Source organism: Excalfactoria chinensis, chromosome Z (assembly GCF_039878825.1).
Source record: "Excalfactoria chinensis isolate bCotChi1 chromosome Z, bCotChi1.hap2, whole genome shotgun sequence".
Taxonomy (NCBI): domain Eukaryota; kingdom Metazoa; phylum Chordata; class Aves; order Galliformes; family Phasianidae; genus Excalfactoria; species Excalfactoria chinensis.
Window position 1 is genome coordinate 43,055,563 of NC_092857.1, and position 22,458 is coordinate 43,078,020.

Consider the following 22,458-nt stretch of genomic DNA (forward strand, 5'->3'; position numbering starts at 1 on the left):
TGGCATAGACTACTTCCAGGACAGGTCTTTAACAGTCTGTTGCAAGGGGAGGTGTGTGAATAGGTGGCATAAAGTTGAATAGCAGGCTGTTTTTTCTGTTGTACCAAGCGTAGCTGTTAGATGCAAAATTGCATCCAAAGAGACAGTAGCTTCTATCACTGGCTTTTCCATTTGTACTCACTTACTTCTTGTTGCAACCAGCTGGAGTCTTCTCTTATATGCTATCTGAAATGCAGTGAGGTATACAGCCCAGTAAATTAATTCAATATTGGGAACCTCAGAAAGGTCTCCAAATTGTCAACTATTCAGCTGTTTACTTTTGAAGCAAACTTTAACAAACTGATAATCTTAAGTTGGCTACTTTCTTTTCTTGGAAGGCCAGTAGCCTCAGGAAAGCAGCCTTTTTTTCATGGCATGACAGGAAATGCTTGTGATGTAGGTTTCAAGCAGAGCTAGGGATTCCTGCTGGCACAGTGCTCGCATCCCATGAGGGCCACAGTGCTGACTCGTCAGTGTTAGGACACTTGCATACAGGCAGGAAAGGCTGAGCTGCCTATAAGTAGCGGATGGCATGGTAGACTGTAATGAAGGGAGAGGTGGCTCACAGGGCATGTTGGAAGCAGAGCTGAGTATTTTATTTGCTCCAGGAGCACTGCCGCTACAAAGACGTAATCTTTGGTGTGAACCTAGCCCTACTCAGTGGTTCCCAGGAGGGGTAACCAGTTGTAAAGTCTGAATGAAGAGCCAGAAAATGTGGCTGTGATGAAGCAAAGCAGCTCCCCAGACACTGCTTAGCTCAGCACCCGCTGATGTGACGAAGGGATTTTAGACTGAGGAACCTCTGCCTCCTGGGGCTAATCCTCAGTGTAAGGATAGGCTAACATAGGTAAGCCTGTGTTCATACTCTCTACTAATCATCTATTCTGTGGATAAAGGGGCTTTACTACAGGCAAAAACTTCCACAAAGCACTTATTTTAAACAGAAACTAGGAAGGGCAGTAATTTGTATATTTTCCCCAAGCTAGTCATTCTCTGCAGTCTAGGTAATGGGATTATTGACATCACATGAGTTGGGGACCCCTTGAATGACACCAGAACATGTTCTTACCAAATTAATGAGCAGGCAGGAGTTCTGCATTTTGAAATCTAATCTCAAAACCTTGGAGACTGATTAAATTACATCTCTGAGCCAGGAACAAAATGTAGCTTCATGCAAATTGTGCTCCTGCCCATAATTTTTTGTTAGTGCTGGAGAATGATTTAGTATTGGAGTTTCAGAGGTTGTTGAAGAGAGTGGTGTGTCCTAATCTCATGATTATTTAGTCAAATGTTGAAAGCTACAGTACTTACACAGAACTCTGCTACTGGCAATGTGAACCTGTAGAAAAGGGTAATCTGTTTCAAAATTACACCCATCTCCATGGCATCAGAATAGCCAACAATTTAGTTGAGGAAGGAAGGCTATTTTACAGAGATTTCCTTTAAAAACAAAGCCTCCTCTCAAGCAGAAAAGCATAAATAAGCATCTTTAATTGAGTTCATTAATACGCCTGATTTCCAGCATCTTCTAGGAAGGAGATTTTTTTTTTACCGTCTTCCCTTCTTTCAAACCTGGTTAGTGTTAATCTGTCAGAGTATAAGAGTGGAAAACAAGAATCCATTGAGGGTAAAAGTGCATTAATTGATGCAGTGACTGTTAGTCCAATAGTGGAAACTTACATGCTTTTTGTCATTTCACAGGAAATACTCTGAGCTTCATATTTATAGAGCTACGTTGGCTGACGCTGGGGAATACGCATGCAGAGTGAGCAGCAAACTAGGGAACGACAGTACTAAAGCCAGTGTTATCATCACAGACACCAATGGTAAGGCTTGGCTCTATTTTACTACTGTATGTAGAAAGACATTCACTTTTCTGTTACTGGGGCAAAAGAGACTGAAGGAGGAGGATGATGTGCAAGTGAAATAGAAGCAGAAATGCTGAGAACTGTTAGTTGTGCTGAGAAAACGAAGCAGGCCTGACTTGGTTCCTCTGTCATTGAGATGCTTAGCTTTCCTTACTCGGTCAAATAGGATGTCTCCTGTGGATCTCCTGCGGCTCTTTCTGTGGTAGTCTTCCCAACATGAAGTCTAAGTCACAGTCTAAATAGATGAGATAAGAAAATAATGAAGGAAATATTTTAATTCTTGTGGTATATATGAATAGCAGAGGCATGAGAGTCCTGCAAGGGAACTTTCATTTACCATAAACAGATCTTAATCTAACTTCTAAACCAGAGCTCCCCTTCTCTTCTATTTGCATGGTTCTGGTTGCCACAAGTTTCCCTTTCACAGATGTTGATAGCTTTATATTTTTTTCTCAATTTCTAGCATGGTAGAGACAAAGGCATACAATTCAAAAGCAAGAGTGTATCTTAAGGCACCTTCACATGCATCATTTTAAACTTTTTTTCAAGAGGAGCAGAGATTCTTGGTTACCTGAACAATTTTAAATTATTGTAGACTTGTTAATTGTTTTTGCAGAGCTCCTTCATTTCACTGATAGTAACTTCTAAATGCTCCTTACAGAATTTAAGAAGTGTTTTCTTGTACATAAATGTTTTAACAGTGCTGTTTCTCCTTGCACATGCATTGAAGGCTGTGGTTCAGCTGAAATCTTCTTTCTTAACTGTGACACTGTCTAATGTAGTCCTGATAATTCAAACTCCTGTATGTAGCTAATGGTGAAGTATCAAACAAATGTGCTGTCATCAGCAGATGAAGCATATGTTTTGTGTGTACTTGAGATGAGTTTGAAGATGATGTTGCAATGGGAATTAAGCAGTGGTGTTTTTTCTGTTCCACATTGTGCCCTGAAGCAGGATATAAGCATTTCAATAAATAGGAAAACAAATGTAAACCTTTGCCAGTGGGATTTGTCTTTGGATATCTGCTGTTTTGTGGTCACATGGTGATTGCTTGACTGTATTCACATTGTGTATTTGCTATTCTAATTCATTAACTGCTAGGATTTCACATGAGCTGTCTGGTATTATAGTCATGATCAGATGTCAGGAGACTCATATAAAAGATCAAGTGTTATTTACTGGAATGTTATTAGGAGCAAAAGTGTGTAGGTGTTTCTGTGCAGCTTAGTAAATGCTCTTGGTTTCCATGAACACAGTTTTTGATTGCTCACTAGCTACTTAATGGAAAGCTCCCATACTGTTTCCAAGGAATTGGAGTTTCCAAAACTCGACCTGGGCAATGATACAAATAAATGCAGAAAATATGTGGGCATTCTCCACTACTTCCTCAGAGATGGAATGGTGACCTATGTGGGGAACACATAGGGAGAACTGCATTCCTACTCTGTGACATGAATTTTTGAACTTCCCTTTGGGCTGTCCTGAATGACAGCAAAACACTTCTACTACAGAGAATCAGGAGCCTGGATTTGTACAAGAACATTTGCAGGCAAACTTTTCAGTGTGAATTTGTAACTGGTATGTTAGAATTTGTCAAATCTTGTTGTGAAACATAAGTTGTTTAAAACACCATCATGTGTTGCAAACAAGAAAAAATTGGATCCAACCTAAATGTGGCAGCTGGCTCTTTTCTGTGAAGATCTGAACTGGAAACTTGGTGATATCTGAACTGAAACATCTCAGTGACATTTGATAACCTAGAAACAGGCATGGCAGCCTTCACTAGATGATTAAATCAATCATGCATATTTGGTTGTCACACATACATTTGAGCCCCCTCTGCTTACTGTTTCTTATAAATTACCAGTAAAATAGTTCCTAATTTTTCTCCCAAGCATGGTATTTTCCACCTGGACTTCAGGAACATCATGGGCAACATCTGGTGACTTAAGAGCAATGGATCCCTAAGGCCTCAGAGGGCAACATCTGCTTTCCAAACAGGGACAGACTCCCTGCACTGGTGACCTTCTCACCCCTTCTTCCACTACATTCCCTGACCTCTTCCCCCTTGCTGGCTTAATGACTGATGTGGGATCCAAACTCGGTAATGAGCCCTGAAGGACAGCCATTATTCGAGTCTCGTATATGTGTGGTCCTGCTCTGTTTATGGAGGGAAAGGGAAAGAAATGAATTGAAGTAGAAAAATAAATAAATAAATACGTAAGTAAATTAGCTCTTATTTTTTTCCTGCCAATGGGCTTTTAGAGAAGACTTTAGGGTCCTAGACAACCCAGGAGCCAGCTGTAGAAAACTATAACATGAGAAGAGTGAACCTCTTCCGGATAGAGAGAAGGGTTGTTGGCCATCTTTGTGAACCTTACCTTTAATTAGGCACTTTGCACACACTGTTGTCACCTGCATGCTCACCTGGCTATGCTTGTTAAGTTGCCCTGCTGTCCATGAATGACTAGATCCTCCTTTTCCTTTATGCTGTGTGCTTTAAGACCGAGAGTAAATAAGAAGATAATATTTCTGGAAATCTTTCCACTTTCTTTCCACTAAAATATTATTGCTTATCAATATAAAAATCCCGGGGTAAATTCCCTACATTTTTTTGAAAGTTTATCTATTTTGGTTGACATTTTCTTTTCTGTTTTCCCACAAAAGAGAACTCTAGAGATAGATCAGAGGTCTATCTAGCATTGTGCCTTATCTGTAACAGCATCCAGCAATGAATATAAAGAAAAGTTACATGAAGAATAAGGCACAATATGTGACTTTTTTTCCCCAAAAAATAATAGGAAAAAGACACACCTTTTGAACTAAGGCCATGTATCTGAAAATGACTGATTTCTATTCCCTGTACCAAAGCATAGAAAAATGGGTATTTCTCAATAAACCATTGTAAAATTTCCTCTTTTTCTTTCCCCTTCATTGAGAAAAGCACTTTATTTTTCCTTGATCTAATACCCATGAATAATAACACTTGCTTTCTTAAATAGTAATATAGGCAATGCAACAGCTCAAGTCTTTTTTACTGCTACTGTTATTATTATCATTGCTGTTAATAAAAGCTGCCCTGTTTTTTCTTATGCAAGTTTTCACTGTACATGAACACACCTACAAACACACATGCACGACATGCACTGTTTTCCTACACAGATTTTCCTATAGCATTTCTCCTTTTAAAGACACATTAAGCCTCATTTCTAGAGCCAAATGTATGGATAACAAATGCAGACTATGTAAAAACAGGTAGGCATAATCTGTTTAACATTCATATGAACAAGTAGTGGGAGTGTTTCTTCTCTCTTTTAAATTTCTAATGAATATAAGTTGCCCACAGGATATGAACTGCATTCTTAATTTCATTCACTCTTATTCAAGTATGCTCCCCTAAGAGTGATTGTAATTGAGGTCAGTTGAGAGCCATGAAGTACTCCTGGAGTTGTATAAATCGTACACAGGTTTGGCTGTGTGATAATAGCTACTTTTTGCAACCTAATTTGTCTCTTTAGCTAGGCAAAGGATTCTTGCAGTGAACTTCTTTGTGGCCTTTCTTATGAATATAAGACCTTAGCTCAAGGAAGGACGCTGAGAGAATACTTTCTACCACTACTAAAGCTTTTAACTACCTGTTTGAAAACCTTGTCACAAGAAATCTTATCTAGATAACTAGGTAAGTGACATTTTCTCAAGTGTAAAGTGTGAAGGCTGAATCCAGTGTCAGCCTTACACTTTAAAACCCATTGACCTAAATCTTTTGTCGCACTAAGGAGCTTTGTTGTGCTCAGCATGGCTCAGCATGCAGAGGGATGGATTCCTGCAGAGATGTTTCAGAAGTCAGCAGTCTTCAGTGTTGGCAGCTGCTGGATTGTGGCAGGGTATTGTATGTGTGCTCGTTCTGAATGTCTGTGCAAAGTGAGCTGATATCATTAGAATCATTAGTAGGGGTGGCTGGAAAAACATTGCCTGAATTGAAAGGAACAGAAAGTGTTCAGATGATAGTTACGCATAACTCAGCTGTGGGCAGAGGTAATCCTTGGTAAATTCATAAACTACAGAGGCTATGGACTGATAAAATCCTGGTTTTGCATCCTTATTACTTGCAGCACCACTAACGGCTCAGAACTGTGCAGTAGCCAGCAGAGATCTGATATTCATCATCCATTAAAGTTTAGTTTGTGAGCATAGTCTTTCTCTTCTGAAGTTAGACAGTAACTGATCTTCAAAAAGATGACAGAGAAACAAGTAATTAAAAGCAATTTCTTGCATCTAGTACCCACTGAGCATGTGGCCAACTGTGAAACAACTCAAATGCAAGATAAGTCCCTTCCTACATATGCATTAATCTGAGATTTGATGAAAGTGGGAGTGTTTTTCATTAACATAGTTACAGGTTATCTAGCACCACAGGTTTTTTATATGTTTTTTGTTTGTTTGTTTTAACAAACATGGTAGGCTGACATAATGGGTCATATTCTCAGCAGGTGCAAATGAGCATGCCTCAGATCGACCTCAGTGGTTTCAGCCACAAAAACAAGTGCTGCCATTTCCCTGCCTGCTGATGAGCAAGCATCTGATGTCCCAGATAATTCCCTTTTCTCTAGATATATGGCAGCTCTGTGTCTGACTGACAAAATCAGTGCAGAGGCCTTAAGTCACTAGCAGAAAATAAACCTCAGGACAACATTTTTGCAGCTCTCACTTGAATCCCCCTCAGAACTGAAGTTGTTGTCCCTGTCAGGGTCCTCAGGGCCATCCTGGAAGCTGGAACCAGAACCCATGAGATCAAACCCTCAGTTTACTGAAGCAGGCTTTTTGTGCCAGGCCTCAGGCAAACTAGCAGAGGAAAAATGGACTGCAAGGGCATTCAGAGGGCTCTTCACAAAAGCACCTGTATGGCAGTTAGATATTGGGTTATCACTGGAAAAACAAAAGTCTCTCCTGAGCAGGAAGACTTCTTGCCTCCCTGAGCAGTGCTCGTTGCCTTGTCTTTGAGCTGTCCCCACAGCAACCCAGGCAATGCTCCCTGCCTAGCAGGACAGATCAAGATGCCAAGCTCAGCAAAAGTGCTGCAACTTCCTTTTGTGTTCAGAGGGCTCTTCTCCATCTCATCATAAGTGACAGAAGAAGTTGGAGCAGGTCAGAGTTGAGGACATCGGACTGAGAGACTGCAGGAAACTGTCCCCTAAAGCATCCCCCATAAAAGATTTTTTGCTCATCCTCCCAACATTTCTCCTTGAGAAAGCTCTAGCACAAACATTTTCAGTTTCAGGAAATAGCACCTTGTGAAATCTGATCACTTCCTTGAAACTCCAGGGGACAGGGATGGAGCATTTGGGGTTACTGCTTGTAAGGTGGTAGCAGATATCCAAAAGGTTATTTATAGGGAAAAACTCACCAATATGGATGCCTTCACTGGGAAATGCTGAGGCAGTCTCCACCAGGGAGCAATCTGGAAGAAAGATGCTGCCTTAGTGGTGGTCAGCCCTTAAATGAGGTCCAGAGGAGGTGGAGTCAAGCTCCACCCCTTCCAGGAGCACAGCCAAATTACTCTCACCTGCGCTCCCACAGCTGACCCGATACTTGCCTCAGCTGATTAATCAGAGGTTCAGGCTGTGATTACCAATTTCCCATACACTGCTCCTCATAGGGAAACAAGTTGTAGTCTCCGTATCTTCAGCAACTTTAAGTACCACAACTGAAACATAATTGGGCTTTTCCACCTCTGGCAAGTATTGAAGGCTCCCACTAGCAGCCTCATCTTGTTTTCGTCTGGTTCATTGTGTGGAACTTTGTTGTCATTGTTGAAGCAAAATGTCTCCTTTTTACCACTGTGTTGGTAAATAAGCACTACACACAATTTTTCATATGTTACCATCCACTGTTAATGTTGCTAGTATGAAAATCACTAACAAGGCTTGCTAACATGTGACAACAGTGTTTTCCAAACATCTCTCTTGACACATTTCTGATGTGGGGGGCTCTGGCTGTGTCTTCCACCAGAAGGAATACTTAGCACCTGTGTTATAATGACACAGCCAAGCCTAGGGAGGCAGCAATAAGAAGTACTCCAAGAAACTCAGCACAAGCGCTAAATGGAGCATGGTTTCTTTAACTGGAAAAGAAAAGATTGCTCCAGTCATGCCAGATGCTGATCTGCTCAGCTGTCAGACCTGTTCTATCTCTGTTATGACTAAGAAAGGTTAATTGCTCAGACACCCTCGGTGCGCAAACGCAAACTGCCTCCATAGCTGACAAATGGTCCTGAAAGCTGTCTGGCTATGGGCCACTATGTTCCAAAACATAGTGCAAAGGTTTTGACCTTAAAAATGTTACTGATGATACTCATTTCCATGCCACGCACCACTGGCTGTTAGGGAAATGCTGCATAACACGTTCTCTCTCATTAATGAGATGAAACCAGGTTCTGTTGCCCAGACAAACAAGGTATTTGCCAAAGGAAACTGGACTAGAAGGGAGAAAGTACTAACAAGATAGAAACTAACACGCTGGCTCAACACAAGCTTAATGATAAGGATCCTGAGGGGAAGACAGTTGGGCCAGGTTCTGTCTCTGTTCAAGACTCTGTGCAGACTGAAGAACATGAGCAGGGGGCCACCTGATCCAGAAACAAAGAACACAGTAAGAACCTTTCTTAAACTGCCTTTTTCTGTGTCTCTTTTGAGGCTTTTTCTAAACCATTTTTTGGCCTACCAGAAAATTCTTGGTGTGCCTTGAGGATTCAAGGCAAGACTGCTTCCCTGGCATTTGTGTCCTATCTCCAACCATGGAACTCAAGTGTGTGCAGTAGTACTGAGCTGCACAAAAACTGAAGAAAGCTGAGATGCATAGAACTGAGGAGTAATTTGTTCATATCCAGGGAAGTCCACGTGGTTGTGCCTTGTGGTGTCAGCAGTGCACAGACAGGTAGATGGTGTCATTAGAAAAAGGGCAGTCCAGAGCAAGAAGTCCATGGCATTATGGCACTGGCAATAGCACATCTCCATAGGACCAGGATGAAAGACCATCTTTTCTCCTCTCTTCAGCAAAGCAACTGATTTCCAACACAGCAGTCATCCCATGGGAAACCGGATTTGCATGTGTGACTTTGAAGATTTCACTGAAGTGGCAAGTGACATTATTGGATGTACTTAGCAGCAATTGAAGTGATACAAGCAGGAACACATCTCTGCAAAATTTAACTCTCTAGAAGTATAAGGAGTGAATACTCACTCTGACGCCTTCCAGAAGCAGAACCATCTGTGTGATTTCTCCTGTTGCCACTAATCATTTATTTCCAGAGAAGAATGAAAGACTGATTGACTGGCTTCTTTGAGAAGTAACTGGCTTTTTCTTCAGTCCCACCAGCAGACACCACTGTTTTTCTTTTTTCTTTTTTCTTTTTTCTTTTTTTTTCCCAAAAGGAAACTTTTTCAAGTTGATGTCTGGTTGCAGCCTCTGCAACTGAAACAGAGTTTAAGATTGCTTCTTTGAGCTTCTTTTTCCTCTTTTCCTCCTCCATTTTTGGAGCTAATTGCTGTTAGAGGAACACCTGGCTCCACATTATAACTTCTTCTTGCCTCTTATGTTTTCCAGAGAGCACCAGCAAGATACCAGTATCAACAGAAGGGACAAAAACTTCTTCACGTAAGTTCCATTAATAGAGTCTTCCTCTCTGTTTCTCTTTGTTTCTTCCTGAACTGCTTCTGCAGCTGTGAGACTGCTTCTTCTTATCACCTGCATCAGTTCATCTGCATCCAGAGCCTCAGAGCCTGCTTATGATCTTGAATGCTGGATCTGCTTCAGGGACTAAGAGATGAATGAAGAAGGGTTAAGCATATCCATTAGTATCCTGGAGCTGTATCGAGGATTATAGCATGGCCTGCAATTGTCAGCCTGCAAGCAGCCCGAGTGAAAGTATATTGGAGCTATTAGGACCCGTGTTTTGAAAAGCACTTGTTGCTCCTATTCCTGTAAATCCTAGCAGCTGCTCATGAACTTAAGCATATAGATATACTGATGTTTCCAACAGAAAGAATGCTGCCTAGTCTGCTCTGTTCTTCTGGACTCTAGGTAGATTGCCTGACAGCTCTTCAGGATCTGTGAAGGTAGACACTGCCATAGTTTAACTGCTTTCAAAACTGCCTTTGGCATAATAGGAGCCTTCCCCAGCTGGTTCCCTTTCAGGCTGATGGAATTCTGCTTTCAAGATCCCACTTGCAGTTGTATACTTCACACCTCTAGGGACACTCCTGGAATGACACCAGTGAGAAGTTGCTTTTGTTATTTTAACGTTGGAGTTACTTCATATATGGTCACAATTCCAACACTTATCTCTACTACTGAGTTTGGTCGAGGAAGCTGTGGATAGGCATGTGTAAGCCGAGCATCCTAAGGATTTACAAGATGCACATATCCTGCTTGGCAGAGAGGCTGGGGTCCTGCTAGCTTTTTGAGAAAGCTGTGTCTGGCAGAGACAGGTTTTAGTGTGAGATGACAGTGTTTGTAGGCTAGATCAAGGAAAACAGTGTGATTGCCAGATTTTGCATTTAGCATGCCTGCAGCCTTCCCTTTGATGCATCTGCGTGTGTGGCGACCTACTTCTGAAATCTTGGCACCACTGCCTGACAGAAAAGCCATTGGATGTGCCCATATTCTTTCATGTTCTCAGTGGGACCTGTCACCAGTACTTCACTGGGTATCTATAAGACCACATAGCTAATAGCAAGTGTCCTGTAACCATTGGAACCATTCTTGTTCAAAGAAGGTGACTTGCTGGTCAGTGACTCCACTGTACTCCCCCTTCTGCAGCAAGAATGCAGACCCTGCCCTTTACTTCCCTTCATGGGAACATGAAATATATTTCTTGTTCATGAGTGGTCTCTTTCCTTGCCTGAGCTCCTTCCAGTGCCTGCTGTTACATTACTGCTCTCTTCTTTGCTGCTTTTGTTGACTGGAGGGAAGGACACAGGCATGCTCAAAAGGCAGGCTGCATTCCTGATAAATCCGCTGCATTTGCAAATAACAGTGCCAAGTGGCACATCATGCTGTTGGCTTGAAGGAAAGCAGAAAGCAAAAAGTTTGATGGCTGCATGTTGACATCTTCTAATGTTCATCTCTGTGGTGTTCTGAATAGGTCTTTGCTATGGGGCTGGATCAGATACCTGCTCAGTGGCAAACCCAGCTTGATGCCTGAGTCCAGACCACTTCAGCTTTCCCTGCCACTGCAGCATTCTTCTGCTGACTGATTATGTCTGAGATCTTGTGCATCACTTATTTTTTCCAGACCTTACAAATGCAAATAAGTTATCAGTGTGCTGCTTCTCCTGTTGGAGATTGGCTGTTGTGAATGATGATGTGTATGAATCACCAAGTGTTGATAGGACGGTTTACAGAGCAGTCTTAGCTTTCAAGTGTGGGTTTACTCTGGCTAAAAGCTGGCTCAATTAAGCAGCAGGCTCATCTTTTCTGTCTGATGTGACATATTGCTAAATATTTCACTAAAAAGTGTGCCGTATGCTTCACCTTCTTCTTCGGTTCGCAGGCTGGTTTTCCTCCTCTCAGTGGCATGTCACATTGCTGCCTTAAGCTGACTGCTCTCCCTGCAGATACTTCCTTCCACCTGACAGCACTCCTGAAGCATGCTCCTGAATTCTTTCTTCATGCATGACACTGCATTCTGATGGACTTTAAGTCAGTGAAAGCCTTTGCAGCCACTCAGATGCCTAGTCCCGTTTTGCTGCATGGTTCTGTTTCTTACAGTTCAGGAGGTCCAGCCCCTGGTCAAGACTGGCATGCTTCTTTCATTAACTTTTCTGAGTGCTTCCTTTGTGTGATTTCTGCTGAGGTCTGTTTCCTTCAGCTGTCCTACAAGATTACTTGCCATCTTGAGAATGGCTCTTTTTTCTCTATTTGCAACCACTTCAGGTCTGGTGCTGTGTCCAGTTTTACTCTGGAACATGTCCTGCTCTTCCCTCCAGCTACAGCGTTCTCCAGAGGTTGTAGTACTCAGAGACCTGCTGTCTTTTAAGCCACAGAAGTAGTTATCCATAGTTGTGGAGTCCTGACTGCCTGACTTGCAGTTAGGAAACTAACAGATAAGCAGCTAGTGTTTCCTGGGTTGGCTTGGGGATCTTCAAGACCTTCTGCTTTCCACTTTCCTCTGATGCTGTCACAAACAGCTGAACATTTTGCTCTCTCTTTGCCAGTTTTCTCCCCGTCTTCTCTCCCAGGACTGTGGAACATTTTTGCTGTAACTGATTATTCACAGTGCGCCTAGGACACACTGTACCAGCTTTGAAGTTCTTTGCTTTCTGGACCTATCTCATTTTTTTCATCTGCTTCAGTGGGTTTCTGATTACAGCAAAAGGAGAAATTGAAAAAAGAAAAGAAAAATAGAAAGAAAGCCCTTTTTGAGGAAAATGTTTGTGCTCCTACATTATAACAGTGTAGCTGTGGCTTTATTCTTACAACTTTGTCGTTACCTTCTGTGTGTTGCAGAACCCATGCTTAGGATACAAGCTTCAACAGAAGGAACAAATACTTCCTCCTGTAAGTACATACAAGCTGATTAAATTACTGCTGTCATTGGTGTTGCAGTAGGTAGGGTGTTGACCATCTTCTAAAGCGTGAAGTATTGGTAGCTGCCAGAAATGACGTGGCTGGTGACATAGACCAGTGGTCTCATCCTCCACAACTGTTCCAGCATTGCTATAAAACACAGTGCATGCTCTATAGCAAACTATATGTAGATGCCCTTAACTTCAGTCTCATAGCTACTGTAGCAGCAAAAGAGGAATGATAAAAGCAAGGTCCCTGGATGCCAGATTCAGATGATTTTTTGGTATTCTCTGTGGGATGCAGAAGATTTATTTCTATGGATTTTCCACTCAACTGTTAGGCTCATTGGTGTTTTAAGTGTATCTTTAAGGAATTTTAGAAATCTAATAGGTTATTTAAAATGATCAAAAAGCTTTCTACCAGCAGCATAAGAAAAGTAATGCTCTTGGTCTTCTCCTTCCTCCAAAGCATAGCAACAGGGAAGGCAAGAGTATTTCCTGGAGCGTTTAAAAACAATCATTTCTTTCTGCTTTGTTCTCAGTTGAATTGGTGTTTATCAGAAGCAATTGTATCTGTCTCACTAAAATAAGTAATAGAAGAGAGAAAGCAGCATTGGATATTGCTGTCTGTCTGTACTGTGTAGCAAAGGTACTACAGAGCAGGAGGGAGCTGACGTTTATTGTTAACAGATGTACCATAACATCTACTCACACCATGCAGCAGTGAGGGAATTGAGTCAATGGACTTGTTCTAAAGTTGCTCAGGGCTTTTCTTTTCTGAATTTCAGTGGGACATGTCCAGGCTGCTCTTCTCACTGTCAATCTTGAACAGCTACAGGAGATAAAATAAACTGTTTCCTTCCACTTCTCAGACAATGGTAGATGTTTCAGAGAAGGCACTGACATAGTCACTGTTGACCAGATGCTAAGAAGGACCTGAGAACAGCAGTGATTAAGTAGGCACTCTGCCCCAAGCTTTCACAAATGAACACGTGTCAGGCTTTGCTTTCTTAAAGTTCCAGTGACAGATGTATTCAGAGCAGAAATTTTCAAAAAATCCTGTCCCTGCCAGATGCTCCACAATGGACAGCCCAAAACTGAAGGTTCTTTACCCATTTATATGCATACATACTTCAACTCCAGCCTGTTTTGAGAGCGTGAGCCTCCATGCTAAAGTAAAATAGATGAAAAAGACCATGGCGTATTTCCAATTCTACACAGCAGGCTGATGTGTGGATAAAGCAGTTATCCAAAGGAGAAAGTGGAAAGTTTCATAAAGTGAGACTTTTTGAGATGTGATTGCTAACACTCCCCCTGTCAGATAGAAGTGATTCCCACCTTCCCTTCCACCGCACCCCTAAAACTGTCCCATGTATGTTTCTTTTTCATGGTGTAATACTGAAACTTAGGTTGAAACTTCCATTTTCTTTAACAGTAAAGTTGTCTCCTTTTTTGTGCTCCCAATACCAGGTACTGGAGAGATCAGTCTTAAGCACATCAGGACAGCATGAGAATGGAAGGCATTTTTTGTCCCATTGCTTTCAGGGCTGCAAATATCAAAAACACGTATCTTATGATTCTGCAATTTCCTATTGCTCTGATGTTGCATTGAAAAAAGTAAATCTGAGACTTCACTCTAATGCTAATGGCTTCAGTCGACCATATTCAGGACTAGAGAAGGAAAATGTGTTGGTCTTTTTGCTCTTCTGAGACATATTATTGAAGGAATCTTGGCTTCTTGCTGACAGGCAAAATAGCGTATGTATGGCAGTCCTCCTTTTCTTTAGAAAAGTGGTCCAAAATGTTACATTCTCATTCTTTGTAAACTTGAACGTACCTGGAAAAAAATTCAAAAGAGTGAATCTTCCTGTTTTAAAATGATCAGCACTGCATACAACCTCCCAATAGAGGAATGCTGGCAAGAATATATGTGAGGGAAAGGAAGTGGTGGGCTTCAGGTTGTCTGTCTGTGGTGGTCACATCTCCTGTTGGCATAGGAACTGTCTGCATCACAGTACAGGTATGCAGACCATCCATGACACAGTGCCTTAGCTTACTGTTTCTAAGAATGACAGCAGTTCTGAAATTCATGCTCAGAAGGTTAAATTTAGTCAAGAGCTGAGTGTTTTTAGAGGTAGGAAATGAAGTTAGAGGGAGCTGAAACTTGTGGAAGTGTGTTTCAGACTGGTCATCAGGGAGGGAAGCATTTACTTAATTGCATCTTGCAAAAATACCTTCATGCTACCGTTTATGCTGCCCGCTAAGGATCTGCTCTGTAGTGTGTCTGCGGAAATGCTTACTCCAGCAACAAGCTTAGGTGTCTTTTGTAGCCTGCCTGCTCCAAAACCAGTACTCAGTTCAGACTGTCCACTTGTGCAGAGTGGTGTGCCAGCATCCAAGAGCATTGGAACATACTCTTGATTTTGTAGCATGTTGATATGATGCCTTGCTGGGAGACATGAGCATTGGTAGAACAGGTGGAAATCTGGCCCCACCTTGTCTATGGCTTCCTTTTTGGAAGAGTACAGATAGAGGTGCTTTAGCTTTTGGTTGGAGAAAAGACCCACTATTGGTATTTGTTACATAGGTTGATTTAACCTTATTTTCCCTCAAATTTTTGTGCAGACCTTTAAAACCTGTGCATATTTTTTAATCTTTTAATTTTAAAATAATTTAAAAAGTAAGATTTAATGGAGGAGGAATGTTTTGGTTAGGACTGCTCATCTCTTCCCTTTAGATTTTATGATTTGTAAACTCCAGGCCTGGCACAAGAAGACACCTTCTTAATATTTCATTTTCTCATTTCTCAGTAACAAATGCCACCCTGCATTTTAAGTGGAGAGCGGATACAGCAGACAGCAATACAGACACTTTTTGCTTGTCACATATTCTCACATAAAATATTGAGCTGACTTTTAAAAATATTCTGCGCTGACCAGGAAAACCTGCTTTAACATGGTGTTTAGAGTCATTGGTTTGAGTCTTTTCAATAGGAATATTTTGCATCAACATGGCAAGCAACCTCACCAGTAAATCATCTGTGTCCTACAGTTTTAGCAGGCAAGTTCATTTTCTGTTAGTTGCTTCCTTCCTTCATCTGCTAAACTGAATGCAGTCTTCCTCCTCGATATTGGTTTATCTATCACTTCACATTGTCCGCTTTCAAAAAAATGTGCATTTTGTTTAAAAACCATACAAACTTAAATCATCATGTCTAGAAGACAGAAATCTTCAGCTCATGGGATAGGTTTCTTGTGGCTGTTTCTTGTGTCTTCAGGATCTTATCCAATCTTCACATCAAGAAAATGCAGAGTGGAGAATGTAACTCCACTCTTAGGACTTTCCTGCTTTCTGAGGTCCATGTGAGCAGCAGATCTTTTAAGACTCAGCATGACTTGATGACTTTGCTGGATCCCAGAGTGTAATATGTGCTGAGCTACTGCCTAGCTCAGTTTCTTCTGATTCTTTTGGCTTCATTTTTTTCCAAGTTTAGTAGAGGTCTATTTCTGATAATCTAATAATCCTTGCTACATCACAGTATAAGCACCAGGAAAAAGCAGGACAAGCAGCCTAGCTGCTGAACATGTGTTTCACTTCTTTCAACTCAGTAGAGCTCCCCTGTTGTTTTTTTTTGCCATGAAACCCAAATATACTGGTAGCATCTCAGTCACTTCTGGAATGGAACTATCTTCAAATGAAACAACAGAATGTTTTAGGAACATCCAGTAGCAAGGGCAGGTCACTTGGGACTGGATGGGAAGAGGAGAATATTGTAACCAGTTGAAAGAGCTGAAGGAATGAAAATGGTGGAGGCAATTACTGCGGCTGCAGTTATGCTAGCACAGCAGGACTCCCCACTCCTGCTTCTGCAAGGATTTAGTCTTACATCCTCAACTGTCAGCATTTAACTGATTCATCTCATGGGCTCAGAGGCTCCTTCTTCAGGAAAACCATATACCTGATATTTTGGTGGGGTAGTGGGTAACAGAAAAGCACTATACTACCTCACGTATACTGCTTTATTCTTTATAGTACTTATTTATTTACTGTTGATAATCATCCCTGGAGAAAATGCTTTGCTTTATGGTGAGGATACAGTAGGTGAGTGAGGAAAATGTCAGATTAATAGTTCTCGAGTTGTTGTTTAGCATAAAATTAAGTCTCCCAGTTAGCAGAATGCTGCTTAGATGGAATGGATCCCCTGCTAAAATTCAGTGTAGTGTGCAGTATTTTCTAATTTCTTTCTCCACAGTGGGCACTAATCACAATGGAGAGCACAGTGGTAGTCTTGGTACCATTATGATTTGATCTGGCATGGCAAATCCTGCTTCCTGTGTTTAAATTTTGCAGATTGGGCAAACTAATGTGAATAGATAACATTTCCCAGAGATACAGCTTTCAGCCTTTTTGTGACTCTAAGAGCAGTGTGACGTTAAATGTCTGTTTCCAAAACACATAATCTTGCAGGGCTCTCTGAAGCTGCATTTTCATTTCCTTGTTCTTGGATTGGCATTGAGGACCTGAAGTTAGGCAGCTCAACTGGGAAGTCTGGACATGTTAAACTTCTGAGTTGTTACTGCTAATGAGAAAGTCAGTTCTCTTCTGTGTTCTTTGGTGTTTTACGGTAATTTGTTTTCTGTTTTTGTTGCATTTTGTTTGGTTTTGTTTTCATTTTCCTTCAAAGAGGTCCTGGAGGTCAGAGGCAACAATGAGTATGAGCAGTATTAAAACTGGAAGAAGCTGACATAACAGTCATAAAAAAATAAGTGGGACAGTTTATGGAGCTTTAATAGAGCTACAGAGTGGAAGTGTTTTAAGGACATTGTCTTTAGCTATCCTTGTATTTGTGCATACAGGTATAAATCTATAAGACCAGCACTTGCCTCAGCATGCATACATGATGAAGCAATAGTGTTTTCTGTATAAGGATGCACACATATGTAGATTTAATATGTATGTATAATGGTGTAGGCAATGGTTTATTTCAGAGTCTGATTTCTTGATGTGATGGATTTCATCCAAAAAGCACCACCAAGCATGAGACAGGCCACTTCGCTGTCATAGCTGTTGTAACAGAGCCCTGAGCTTGTGTTATTTCCCGCACAAATTTTGCAGACATGCCTCCTGTTACCTCTAACTTGTTGTGGATCTTCTCCTCTCTCCAAGGTTCTCAGAGAAACACTCTCTATCACTCTCTATCATTCAGCGGAGGGAGTGAGAACTAAACTGTTTCTCAAAACCGCATTTCTAATCTTGTACCTCAAACCCAACTGTAAGCCTCCTCAAAAATGTATCTGTATGGGAGGAAGGAAAAAAAAATAGCCTAATTCTCTTCATTTTCCTACAGTGCTGAAGTTACCTGTTCTATGTGCCTATTAGAGACCAAAATCATTATCTTTCTGGTTTGCCTGCGTAACCTCTGCTGAACTTGGAGGATGCAAGCTTATAGCATAGGGACAGGTCAGTGATCTGGTTTTGGTCTTTTGGTTGCTGTTTCTTCCGTGGGAGGAAGTCGCTGTTGCTGACACTGCATTGAAAACAGGTGCTCAAGGCTTCCCGTTCTCCATCAGCTATACCCTTCATGAGTAGTTAACAGTGAACATAGTCTGTGGTATTGGATCAGTCTTCTCTAAATGTTCCTTCTTTTATTACATTTCCAAGGCATTAAGGTAGTTTGTATTGAAGGAAGCTACCAACAAACAGTAATAGTACCTGGGATGTGGGAACAGCATGGAATATGTGGCCTTTACAGGAGCATACTTCTATTTTAGGCACTCTGGTGAATCAATATATGCCCTTAACTGGGCTGAAATCAAGAGTGTCAGTCATTTGTAGGAAAGCATAAGGGAGCCAAAAGCTCAGAGCAAACGTGAAACAAATTAAAAAATATTAATAATAATTAAAAAAAAAAAAAAACACAAAAAGATGAATAGTGCTACATAGGTACAGAATAATACTAATAGAACAGGCAGTTTGTAACTTAGCCCTGAGTCCACAAATTCTGTTCATCTTTCTCTTTCATGTATTTTCTAACAATGAATTCCTATCCCTGAGGCACCCCAAGTAAGACAAGCAATGCCAAGTCCTCCATGTCCACATTTCAGCTTTGATCAGAAAGTTCCAAGAAAGAGGAAAGACCTAAAGAGTATTTGGATTTTCAAGTCTGAATTTCCCAGCATGCCTGGTGGTTTTACTGAGCTTACTTTGTCGGAAGAGAATGCATACTTGGCTTTCTTGGGTGGTGTGTTCTGGGCTTTCTATTCTACACTCTCCCAGGGGAGGTCTTAGGCTGCATCAGCAGAGCCAGTCTGGCATAGCAGGGCCCTGTGCCATGAAAGGTTGTTTCAAATTAGTGGTCTGGCAGTGGAAGCATCTGTCATAAGGCAGAAATGGATGTAATGTCTGATGCTTTATTTTCATGCTGAGCCTCCAATTCACACAGTTCTAGTAAACCACAGAAGGCAAATGCTGTTGTCTAGGAAGAAGGAACAAAGTTTCTTAGAGAGAAATAAGGGAAAGGAAGATATTCCTCAGAGTCTTTTGATTGGTCTCCTAGGCTCTGCTGATTCCTAAGCAGGAATCCAGACAGCACCTTCCAGTTTAATAACTGGAAGTGCCTCCGCATTCAATTGGTTTTGTTTCTAAAAGATAATCACAGAGGATTGCACAGCAGTAGATAAAGGAACAGGAAAAAAAAAAAATAAATAAAAAAAAAATAAAAAGGTATGCTATTATCTTAATAGTAACTTGTAAATTTTATGGCTTTGAATAAGTTCCAGTTGCTTAAAAATAACTCCTCAGTAAGATACTTCTCAAAAGACCTAAACTGCATGACAGATGTTACATTTCAAAAGCCATAGGCAAAGTGCTGTGTACATAAATGTGATCTTCTCTTAACTGTATGGCTTTGAAAAGCCATCACTTTATCCCTCATTAGCTTCTCCACACAGTGTTATGTTGCAGTAGAGACTCCACTTGGACTGTAGCAGGTAAATGAAAAGCAGTTATTTCCCTTCATGCTGCTGTTCTAACATATTCTAACAGTGAGGTGGAAGCCAAAATAAAGCCTCAGGAAGAAATTATCATCCCATCTTTCATGTTCGCATCTCTTCCGGATTGCCTCTTGGTAGCCTTTCCTAATTGGATGCAAAGTGAGAAAGTTGTATCTCCAATGATGTTCATTATCAAAATGTTCCCATAGGTTCCTAGTGGTTTCTGCTATTCTTGCATTCTCCTGTACAGCGATGAGAACAAATCACTGTACTCACTGCAGCAATTAGAGAGGAGCTTTTTACAGCCATCTCCTCTCTAGGTGTATATCTTCCTAAGTATTTAGTAGTAGTTATCTAGTCAGAGAATTGGAATTGTACCTGCAGTAGTGTGGAAATGCATGGTAAGGAGCATAGAACATGCATTTTGATTTTTTGAAAAGGAAATGATACCTTGGGGGAATTATCCTTTATGATTTATATTTGATGCATGACAGTGTGTTGTTTTGGTGAATATAATGTATTTGTATTTCTCTATGTGTTTGAATATTTATATACTTATATATATATATATATATGCATAAACAATGCAAAGACTCTGGTATTTCCTTAGATTTTCTTGTCCTGACTGCCCACTCTTAGTGCTAGTAATTGCAACTTTACTACAAGTTAAAAAAAAAATAAAAAAAATAATAAAAAAAAAAATCTCATAAGTCCAAGTTTTCCCTTCTGTAGGGATCTGCTTGTTGCAAGGAAGAAAATTCCATTGACACCCATTTCCAAGCTGCATCAACCCTTCTCCTAGCTAAAATAGCATTGGGCATTTCTAATTTGTGGTAGATGTTCACAAAGGTGAAGCCTATGGTACTAAGTGAAGGGAGGCTGGGGAATGTTCTGGAGCACTGGAGCAGTGTTTGCCCACTCCATCATTGATGTGCTTCCTTGTGTTATTTTGCCCCTCATCAGCTGCTGCTTTCCAAGGCACTCGGATGACATTATAAAGGATTGTATGCATTGAAGCCTTTCACAGGAGACAGTATGGGTACCATCTCACTGGCTCATCTCCATTCACTCTAATAAGCAGTCCTATCACATTATTCCAGCAGATGTTGTAATTCCCCAAAACTCCTAGGTGCCTTTATACCATTCAGCATACAGCCCTATTCTGCCACCCGGATGTGCTAAGACACAGCCTTCCCACAGTTTAGACACTGTGACATGAAAAAAACAGGGATATAAAGTGTTTGTAATGAAGGGCAGAGCTGCAACAAAGTAGCGTGACATGCAGATGTAGGCAAGGCACAGCACTTGCCCTTGGACTGAACTCTGTTACTGAACAGCGCAGAGATATCCATGCTCAGTCCGCCCTGTCTCATTCCCCTCCAAGAAGTCCACACGAGGCACAGAGTAGTTGACATTATTTCACAGCCTGCAAGCTGTGGGATCTGGTCCATGCACTGAATTGTTTTCGGTGATCTTGTACAGAAAGATGTGACCACACTTCATATGCTCCAGTCCCAAGTCAAAAGTGGACACAGCTGTCTTTCCAGCCCCAAGCATTTGACTGTTTTGTTTGTTCATTTGTTTCTGTTTTGTTTATTCAGCACAGAAAGGCTCCTAGCTTCAGAGCTATAAATGTTCAGCACTGATGTTGAGTCAGGGAGGATTTGACCAGACAGACTTTTGCTGCCTGAAGCTTTTACAAAGAACATGTGCTGTTGAGCTTATCTTAATGTTTATCATTTATACATGGGGTGGCAATAACCTTTCTGAAGGTAATGAGGTCATTATTTTTCTGAGGTTCAGCAAGTGGAAAACTAAACTTTATTACTGATATTTTTTCTGGTAATATTCACAATCATGAAACATGATTCTTAATAACTTAGTCAAGTTTCTGACAGTTATTTAGAGATTCTCCCTAGAACTTTCCAAAATGTCAGCATATTTGCCAGTGAGTATTACTGCAGTGGTTAATTTTAAAAAGGAAGGGAGAATCCTTACTTCAGGAAAGAGGTATGAGGGCATTTTTTCACTAACGTCTGTTTTGGAGGCAGATACCCTGCTGGTTATTCTGTCTCTGGTGAAGGCCACAGCTTCCTGCAGTGTAGAAACCTACCCATTGGATCTGCTGCTGGCAATTATAGTACAAACTGTCTGCAGCAGAAAGATTCTTCTGGTCTTCTCAAGTTGGAAGTGATGTAACCACATGTGAGGCTTTTGTTCATTGGAACAATGTTTGTTTTTGTATATAGTAATAGGGGATGTTCTTTAGCTGTAGCTGGAATTCTGTTGTAATGCTGGCATCCACTGGCCTGGATCATCAGTTCAACAGTTTAACTATTGTTCCGAGAAAAGGGCAGGTTTCAATGTCTGGTACTTTAGCCTGATTAAATGCCATCCTCCCTGCTTTTACCATTTAAAAAATAATAATAGTAATATTTTTTAAAAAAAATCCAAAACTGGCATTGATATGATTTTTTAATCCCTTAATATTTAATTCTATTTTATTTACAGCAGTACAAATACAGAGTAATTCCACTGACTCCACTGGTCAAAAAGGGAAACAGGACTGAAGTTTAACCTTGCAATATATTTTTTATACTACAAGTATGACTTTTATTTATTCCCTAGAACAACTCTTTCCTTCAATTTCCCAATGAAAAATCTTTGGCTTAAAACAGGCTGCAGGCTCTGCAGTGTTCCCGAGTGTTTTAATGATCTACACAAAACCCATTAGTTGCCACAGTGGCAACTACTGCTTTACAAACAGTAGAATAACAGCTGTCTCAGGGTTTGCAAGAGCTAGAGAAATCCTAATCAGTAATTTTGCAGGAAGTTAGAAGAACAGTTTGGAGCAGCAGCAAAGCCCAGTCAGATGTGTGTCTGACTATTCTGAGGCTAAACTAGTGTTTTAGGTTTCTGCTGTAAAGAGCTTTGAGGTGTTTGCTGTTTCTGGTCATAGGCAAGCTACATCTGCAGAGTAGATGTTTGTAACTC

At 40.9% G+C, this 22,458-nt stretch overlaps 1 protein-coding gene across 13 annotated transcripts in view; it reads left to right on the forward strand.

The window, feature by feature from the left end:
• NRG1 (neuregulin 1) overlaps positions 1-22,458 on the forward strand; it is a 456,310-nt gene that overhangs the window by 325,852 nt on the left and 108,000 nt on the right. For 9 of the 13 annotated variants that reach the window (XM_072358889.1, XM_072358887.1, XM_072358892.1 and 6 more), the window contains 3 exons: positions 1,741-1,865; positions 9,510-9,560; positions 12,414-12,464. In XM_072358889.1, coding sequence (XP_072214990.1) covers positions 1,741-1,865; positions 9,510-9,560; positions 12,414-12,464 — 227 coding nt within the window. The remainder of the gene's footprint in view (positions 1-1,740; positions 1,866-9,509; positions 9,561-12,413; positions 12,465-22,458) is intronic. The other 4 variants (XM_072358900.1, XM_072358895.1, XM_072358893.1 and 1 more) reach the window with 3 other exon arrangements.